Source organism: Nanorana parkeri, unplaced genomic scaffold, assembly GCF_000935625.1.
Source record: "Nanorana parkeri isolate BGI_ZX_2015 unplaced genomic scaffold, ASM93562v1 scaffold1223, whole genome shotgun sequence".
Taxonomy (NCBI): domain Eukaryota; kingdom Metazoa; phylum Chordata; class Amphibia; order Anura; family Dicroglossidae; genus Nanorana; species Nanorana parkeri.
The window spans coordinates 66,086-75,620 of NW_017307491.1; the positions used below are offsets into that span (position 1 = coordinate 66,086).

General features: G+C 39.9%; 1 protein-coding gene across 1 annotated transcript in view; it reads right to left on the bottom strand.

The window, feature by feature from the left end:
* Positions 1-9,535, bottom strand: part of TNS3 (tensin 3) — a 113,987-nt gene that overhangs the window by 51,249 nt on the left and 53,203 nt on the right. Inside the window, exons 4-5 of the mRNA XM_018568650.1 lie at positions 4,380-4,521; positions 3,325-3,926 (exon numbers count right to left, since the gene is read on the bottom strand). Of these exons, the coding sequence (XP_018424152.1) occupies positions 3,325-3,926; positions 4,380-4,521 (744 nt within the window). The remainder of the gene's footprint in view (positions 1-3,324; positions 3,927-4,379; positions 4,522-9,535) is intronic.

A 9,535-nucleotide genomic window follows, 5' to 3' on the forward strand; every position in this document is an offset into this window, starting at 1 on the left:
AAGGTGTTTGAACAGGCCTTCGGCTTCCATATCCCATACGATGCAGTGTAGGGCGAACAGTGCGTTCAGAGATCATTTGAGAGGATCCCTGATTAAGATCTGCAGTAATTTGATGCACTGTTGCCCTTCTGTTGTCTTGTACCAGTCTTGCCACTCTCCGTTCTGCCCTAACATAGACTAGTCGCTGACGACCACAATTCGCACATTCAGACCCAGATTTTCGGCTGACAGTCCAGTCTTTAAACACTTTAACAACAGCTGCTCTTGAACATTTAACGAAGTCTGCTGTTTTGCTGATACTCGCTCCATGGCTTGAGCGCCAACAATCATCCCACGTTTAAAGGCCGTTAAATCGCGTTGTTTACCCATATCTTCAGAAAAAAAAATCACTTCTACTTTTGTGGTAAACAACCTGCTTCCCTATTAATAATGGTCTGGCCCTCTAGCAACTTCAGCGCAAAATTATGGCTAATTTGCCTACAAACGTTAGGTGGTCATAATAATCTGGCCACTCAGTGTATAACATAATATTAATAAAGTTTGGAGTATTTAACAAACAGAAAAGTATAGAGCTTTGTTGAGTTTATGGGGAAAATCAAATAGCAGAAAACCGATATGTATACAAAACGTTATACGCATAAATAAGTTATAGTATAAAAATGTACAGTATAGTGCATAAGATGTATAGTAGATACTGTGTAGTGTATAAAGTGACAAGTTTGGAGTATATCATGTCCAGTAGTGAATGTATATATCAGAGAAATGCAGAGTATATTACATAGCGCACAACATCTGCAGTGGTGAAGTGGGCAGAATAGAACATAAAAAATAAATAAAAATAATAAAGCTTTTAAAAAGCGAATGGACTAGTACACACACACACGACACACGACTTTGTGTCGTTTTGCATTGCTTTGCATTAATTGTGATCTTGCCTGCAAGATCTTTACTTGCAAAGTTTGCCATTCATGCCATTGGAAGGGCACTGCAAACATGTTTTGCACACTCTTAAGGCGTTTGCTGCATGTTTGCAGAGCAATATGGGAAAAGCCGGTTTCCTCCTAGGTGTTCGAAGAGCAACGCCTCCAAAATCCATCTGACACTTGTGTAATCTTATACTTGGTCCACAAAACTCTGTAGCAATGTCAGTGGAGCTCTCCCAGTTACTTAGGGTTGTGAGGCACCACCAAAACTACTGCGCATTTACACCCATAAACAGTAGATCTTTAATTTAAAGCCTGATGGTGCCCCAGAAACATCTGAGTATTTTAGATTACAGTATCTTAATTTGTTTTTGATTCTTCAGCTTTATGATCGCCTAATATTATATCTTATATGAAGATTTGATAAAATACACATATGGAAATGTATTAAACTGCAACAGACAGAATCTGGAGCAGTTGTCCATAGTAACCAATCAGCTTTTCTCTTTCATTTCAAAGCCTAACTGAACTGAAGAGAGAAGCTGATTGGTTGCCATGGGCAACTGCTCCAGATTCTGGCTGCTCCAGTTTTTATAAATTCCACGCGCACAGTTCACAGGTAGTCTTCCAAAGTTTAAGGGAACCTATAGAGCTTCAGTCAAACAAAAATCAAATGTTAGATATTACATGCAATATTGGTAGAGGCAGAGATCTATTATGTAACATGTAGCAACAAACTGTCAGTTGTACTGTCAGTCGCATGCGGTAAAAACTTTTTTTTGGATAGAGTTGGGAAGGGTTGAAACAGGATATGAGGAAAATGTTTCCAACATGGACAGTAATGACATTAAAAAAAGAGGATTCCTAATTTTTAAGGAATCCTTAGTGACTGGTAGGGTACCATGTGATTGGCGGAGGGCTACGGTAGTTCCAATATTCAAAAAGGGGGCTAGATGCCAACCTGGGAACTATGGGCCGGTCAGTCTAACATCGGTAGTTTGTAAACTGTTAGAAGGTATAATTAAGGACTATTTGGTAAAATCTGTTAAGGATAAGGGCATAGTTAATGACAATCAGCATGGGTTCAGGAAAGACCATTCCTGCCTGACTAACTTGCTAACTTTTTATGAGGGGGTAAGCAGAGATATGGATGGAGGGAAGCCGGTAGATGAGGTATACCTGGATTTCTCAAAGGCATTTGATACGGTACCACACAAGTGCTTACTTCACAAGCTGAGGGCTATGGGCATAGATGAGGTGGTGTGTAAAGTTGGTGGAGAAAAAATTCCAGCACAATGGGTGAAGAGGGTTCTTTACAGTAAGAGCGGTTAAGGTCTGGAACTCACTGCCATCGGCAGTGATTTCAGCCAAGAGTGTAGATTTGTTCAAGAAACGTTTGGACAATTTCTTGAGGGACCGTAATATCCAGGGATACCAGTATCCCTAAGAATGAGATGATGCGTGGACCTATATGGGTTGGACTTATGTCTTTATTCAACCCCAAATACTATGTAACTATGGAAGGTTTAGAACCTCTAACGGGTCTTTATCGCTGCCTGTATCTAAATAGAAAGATTTTCCCTCTCTTCATTTCCTGGTTACTATTACCAGGGCAGAGGTTATGGAAAGTCTCTATAATAGGGACAGCAATAAAACACTGACCCCCATCTCTATTACCAAAGAAAAATACATTCTACTTTAAAATTCAACTGTGCCCGGACTATGGACATTCAGAAGGGAATTGATCAGAAAGGGAGCAGACAAAATCTGGAGCAGATGTGCATGGCAACCAATTCATTTTAAAATCTTAATTGGACTGAAGAGAGAAGCTGATTGGCTGCAATGCACAGCTGCTCCAGATTGGTCTGCTCTGCTTTTGATAAATTCCCCCCAAAGTATTTACATAATACTATCAAGTCTGACTTCCCTAGCTGCTTATATTGTAAAGCAGGGATGGGCATCTCAAGCCCTCCACCTGTTGTGGAACTACAAGTCCCACCTGGCACTGCAAGACTGACAGTTACAGGCATGAATTCCAGAGGCAGAGGCATGTTGGGATTTGTAATTAAAGCAGAGCTGGAGGACCAGAAGAATTTCTCCACAATGCACAAAGCTACAGAGGTGAATCAAGGTCTGTATGTAGTGCTTTTACTGCTTGCGCAGAGTACGTAAATACTTTAGTTTGCATGGTCTGGGTCCCTGCTACACTTTAAAGTTTTAAATACATTAAAGGTTAGTTATAAAGCAGTGAAAGTGGCAATAACCAAAAATTCACTGCAGGTGTATTAAATGACATGATAAGTTCACCTGCAGTGAATGTTTGGTGAATGTCACACTCCATGCTTTATAAATATGCCACATTGTCTTGTGTAACCAAAGTACAGTCAAACCATTTTCTTACCTGGGAATGAAGATTCAATTAAGGTTTTTGAAAAATCTGGAAGAAAACTAGGAAAAGGGATACTGATTGTACTGCCACTGTGGGGACTTGAGAAGCCACTTGAAGAAGGAGAAATGGAGCCAAATGATCGTTCACCTTCAGAAATTCTCTTTTTCTCAGGAAGTGGTGGCTGTGAAGATTGGGGTTTTACTACATGCTGTAAAATGGGACTGCCTTGGTTATGAGAGTTGTTATGGTCTACTGAAAACTGTGACCTTAATATTTTAGGAGAAGCATTTGTACTAGAGAAAAACGATACCTGCTTCTCACTAAGTGCGGGATTATTGTTAGCATTAACAAAGCTGTCATAATTACAGTTTGCCTGAACAATTTTGCTTCCTGATTGCTCTTGGAAATCTGCAGAAACACAATCCGGATTGCTTGTTTCAAAGGTCTGCAGCCTTGGTGTGAGGTCACTGTTCAGTATCAGTTTTACTGGGCTCAAAGACACAGTCAAATCCTGGTTAATCCCTGGAATCCTACTCCTCTCCTTTAATGAATATTGGTACGGCAGTGTAGGGTTTAGTGAACTTTCCATCCATACTTGTTCAGCTTCCGAAGCACTGTTTAAAGGAAAACAAAATTATAGTTAATTTCTAAACAGATTCTACATCAAAGGAGGGCACAGAAAGCCAAGGGACAAGGATCAGTACAATCAAAATTGGCATTTTAGTTTTGCATAAATGCAGTTTTTTTTGTAGTCTCCCCATGCATTGTTATATTTCTTGGATATGCCAGTGGTAAGATTTCCCCCCAAAGTTTCTATCTCTGTACCCACACCACTACAGAATCTCAATACGGTTGCTGCACTCTCTATAGTGTAAAATACAATACAACTGCTACAGCAGGTAGTAGGTTTTTTTGGTGCAACCTCTACGCCAAAATTATAAAGACCGTAGAAGCAAACTGTTAACATGAAGAAATTAGATTCATTGAGTAAAATGATTCTCAAGCAAAGTGTGTGCACATCGCTGGAGATTCATTTTACAACTCTAATTGTTATTTCTAAAACTCACCTTTCTTCTCTATTTGCAAAATTGGCATTCTTGTGTGAGGAAGATCTTTGTAGTTCTGTCATAAAAAATACGGAGCTTGTCCCATCAGTGCTATCAGTAGGCAATTCTCTTTGTTGAAGGCCTTCACTGCACTTCTGTTTGTCTAAAGCAGAAATAAATATTGCAGAAATCATTATTTCCCATATGGCAGGTTTTTTTTTTTTTTACTAATGTGAAAGGAATATACAAGATTCAACCATAAATAACACATAAAGATGTATGAAATGATACCAGGCAAATGATATAAAGTAAAGTAAAATTTAGTAAAGTACAACCTTTGCCACTTTTATTACAAACACATTTGTAATAGACCTTTACATATTAGTTACAATATCAGTAATCAAGCAACAAAAAAGAGGAGAGGGATATATTCTTTCTGCTTTTGAATATAGATCATCTGCCAATAAAAACAATGACTAGTCATTCCCCTTTTACTACTGGATTTCCTCACTCCCCCACCTCTCTACCTTTTCTTTTCTCTCTCCTATAATCTTTATTCTGGTATAATGATATGCAAATCAGACTGCCTAGCATGAGGCCACTATGAGTTCCAGAGTCCTCATGCAACAATAAACAGATGATGAACAGTCCGATGCTGCTTGACCTAAACTTGCAACTTCAGAATTTTTCCTGTTAAAAGGAAAACCTTTGCCATCCTGAAACCCAGGATAAACCTCAGATACACCAGATGTGAAGGCAGGATTAACACTGGAAGTTGGTTCACCTTGGTGAACATCCGAAAAGCAAACAAAAGGCCAAAAGGAAGAGTCAAACTAGTAACGATTGTCCCCTACCACAATTTGTAGAAAGCATTTGTGGCCAGGGAATATGGGAATGTGCAAATATGTGTAACAAATTTTTAAGGAAGCTCGAATATCCCCCTTACATAAGGAGGTTACTGAACTGACTAAATTCAGAACTTGTAAAACTTTACAAAGGTGTTGAGCACCTTGAGGTCTAGGATAGAACAAGCTTATTCTTCTTGGTAACTGTGAAGGTGGAAATAAAACCCCCTAAATGTTCCCACATCCTGTGACAATCCCCTCCTGTGAGAGATGTTCTTCCACAGCCATTAGACGATACTCTGATGTTCAAGGAGACAAGGGTTGGAGGCACAAAACCTCTCCAGCGGGTTAGACTGAAACATTATTTTGTAGCCCGATGATACATTTCCTCTGACCCAGGCATGTGGTGCACAACCAATCCAATTAAAAAAGTTTAAGTTACAACCCCCACTTTCATAAGTGTGGGTAACCCTTCATGAAGAGGTAGATTGCAAGAGTTAAGATTTGGAGACCATGGCAGAGCCCACTGGCATGCAGAGAAGGAAGGCCCAGTGTCACAAAACTGCAGTAAAAGGGTATGTTTACCTCCTGTGGGATTCTTAATGATCTAATCCCATACTACACTAAATATTCCGACTCCCAAGAAAGGCAGATTCACCAAGGTCTCCTTGGTTGTTTGGTCTGATGACCAACACCTCAGCAGAGAAATTTGTGCAGAACCAGGACATCAGGCAACTAGAACCCAGCCTGCAACTCACAACTACCCTGTTTCCCTGAAAATAAGACCTACCCCGAAAGTAAGACCTAGCACTATTTTTCAAGATTCCTGTGATATAAGACCTACCCTGAAAATAAGACCTAGTTTGGTGGTAGCATGTGAGGGGAAACTTGAAGAGCAGGAGTGATGGTATCAGCCTGCGGGGACATACTGTATTAAGGGGATGACAGGGGACTCCCTCCGGCCAGCGCAGTGACAGGGAGCACTCCAGTACCATACTTCACCAACTGCTGTCCCCCTGAAGGCACTGCTTAATGTAATGGTACTGTACTGTAATGTGTACCGGTAAATGGTACCGTACTTTACAGCGCTGTCCACTGTCTGATGTCCCCACTGCTGCACCGCTGGTACCGCTGTCCCTGATAGCAAAGGAAGCCAGCGCTGTAGAAAGTAAGGCTGTGGTGGAGGGAGCAGAGCCACATTAGCCGATACTTCCCCTATAGCGCCGGTTACTGTGGCAGGCAGAGTGATACCAGATGCACTCCGCCTGTGAAAGAAAGGGAACAGCATTACCGATACTGACCAGTAGGTAAAGAAAGAAAGAGCAACAGTATTATTCTCATTCTTACCATACCAAAAAATAAGACATCCCCTGAAAATATGACCTAGTGTATTTTTTTGGGGTAAAAAAATAAAATAAGACAGTGTCTTATTTTCGGGGAAACACGGTATATACTAGCTTTTACAATCTGATTTGAGCTCATTAAGATGTGACAGTGCCTAAAACCTACAGGCCCTGACAGTTGGACCCAATCTGAAATAGTTTGGGAGACAAGGACTAAAGCCAAAACTGGTCACAGTAGGGATCCAGTGATGATATACATCAGTCTGGATAAGGACTCCAGCTTTCTGTCCGTTGGGACCTAAAATGATAGGATTACTCTACTGGAACACCCGTGGCCTTATTTGGCCTGGAAATCGACAGTGGGGGAGGTAGCCCACTTTTCTTACAAAGACTTCTGCAAATGAGTAATGTAGCTTTTATCAAGTCAGAGGGTCTGCCTGGATAATTTTAGTCCTTGCACAGTAAATCGTCAGAGAAAGAGTGGTATGGAAAAACCTTATATGAACCCTAAGGTTTGAAAGTGCCAAACAAAATGTTTGACCCATGGGATGAATCGGGTGAATTCTCTAAATTTACAGTCTCCCAAATTACCTGGATGAGAATGGAAACCATCTCCTTGTCTCGAGATAACATAGTTGCTGACTGATCATCCTCACTAATAGAACAGAGTGATTCTTTGCCAAAAGCATTCACCTTCTCTGATTCTAGATGATCCAGGACCTCCACTTCCAAATTTGGAGATGATATGGGGAAGGAGGAGGCTACTTTCTGTGCACTCTCCAGTCAGCATTTGAAAGAATCCGAATCAAACAAATCATAAAACCCTCCATGGTACTAGCAAAGGATTTAAACATGAGACTGCAAGTTGCAGATGCCCCTGAAGCATTCAAAGAAAGTTCAGATGAGGAAGCAGAGACAGACAGCTCAGAGCAAGATTTGCAAGCACTACATTATCTGGCTGAAACTATGAGCAGCTGTTGATTGAAGAAAAGCCATCCGTCCACCTAAGGACACTAGGGTAAAAAAAAGCAGGCTTTTGCAGTAAAGGGATATAGCTACCAGGTGAAGCTGCCCCCTTTGGTTTGTTCATTTTTTTCTTCTAACATCTATGTGCCTATTCTTATTGCAAGTGGCAGCATATACCCACAGGTCTCTATTACAGCACTGTGCTCCTCAATGAATAATGGAGTAATCATTTTTATCTAGATGCCCAATTAAGTCCTCCCCAACTAGTGCAAAACTCTGCCCACTTCTAGTTTGGCTTCTCAAACTCCACAATCTCCAGGTATGTGCGTCTGTCCCTCAAAGTCAATGTCTTTATGTCACAATCTACAACAATGACTGTCATCATGGTAAATGATTCATGTACAATTTTATGAAGTAAATAAAAAATTGATTCAACATGTCTAGTGAAAAAGCACTACACATTTTTACAGTTACTATAAGGCTCAGTGAATACTATTATAATTTATAGCAGGAAATACATTATTCCACATTATATACAGTATTACTAATATAAACAATAAAATCTTGTAGTAAGATACACAATTAATGGTGTGCAGTATGCAGTACAACATACTTAAACACACGACAGACATATTTTAATACTGTTAGCAAATTTTGGTAAATCTTTGACAGAAAAAAACAAAATCATATTTTAATAAACAAAAATAGCAATACAATTTTTTAAAAAAAACAGCCTTATATAGTGCAGAGGATTACGGTAATTTTAAACTTTTCTTCATCTACACAGATCAAGCATAATCCTAACATAACCAGATTCCTTGAATGTAGAATACAAATCAGACAAGCATTTACAATATCCAGAGACTGTAACTAACCAAATCAAACAGTGAAGAGTAAAAGAGCAGACACCTACCAAAAGATGCAGACATATCAAACATTCGGAACAATTGTAACAGCTTCAGTAGCTAGGGGAAAAAAAAGTTTCCCAAGTACTGTGCAGATCCGTTACTTTTCCCTAACTGTAAAACTTCCTGAAGCCAGTGAACTCAACAAGCGGATGTGTTTAGACAGAGGAGGCTCTTTCTGCTGTTGGTTTGCTCCCTTTTCTTTGCACTCCTCCCCCTCCTGAATGTTCTGACACAGGCATTCAGAATAGGGATGTTCATCTAATCAGCTAGCAGAAAGCAAGAGTAAAACATTCTCTCTAAACGTGGTGGTACATGGGACATTTGTCATCCTGCACTCTTTCTTAGTAAGCTAATTATAGAAAGGGTTACACGACACAGCAAGCAAATTCTTGTCTGACCTGCAGTCACCTCATGGCAAAAGTCGCATAAGAAGGTTCCACTGCTGTGATTTTTATTTTAAACTGAAACTGCAACTTTAAACCCAACCTCAGCCAAAACTTGGTATTTTATTTTAGATAAAGCAGGGAAGGGTTATAATCACTTTTAGGTTTTAATTATGATCTGGGTCTCTATCTGAGCCGATAAGTGATCTGAAATCTATTGAATAAAGGCACAGACCAAAACACATTTTTAGAAAAGTAAGGAATGATTATTGTTGTCTATGCCTTTTTCTCCTGGTGACAATTGAAAGGAGGTGTCAAACAAATAAAAATCTGACAAAAATATTTAACTCTGCCCTAATCTATACAAACCTTAAAGTGACGCTAAACTGAGGAATTAAATCTTAAAAATGCATTCAAGTACCTTAAATATTAACAAATATGAAAATTATTTGTATATCACTCGGACATAGATCTTCAAATCATCTCTGAATTCCTGCCGACACTGTCCATCCTTCTGGAGGGTTGCTACTTTTGTTCCCAATGGTCCCTTTGCGTGTTGTAAAGTAGCCACCATTCCAAGCTCACTCCCATGATGGATTACATTCTCAATACAAATTAGTAAACTATATGTGAGATTGTAGTCCATCACAGGATTCAGCCTGGAACAGTGGCTACTTTACAGATACAGGGACTACAGGAATCAAATGCCTCCCCCCCCCCCCCCCCACGTCC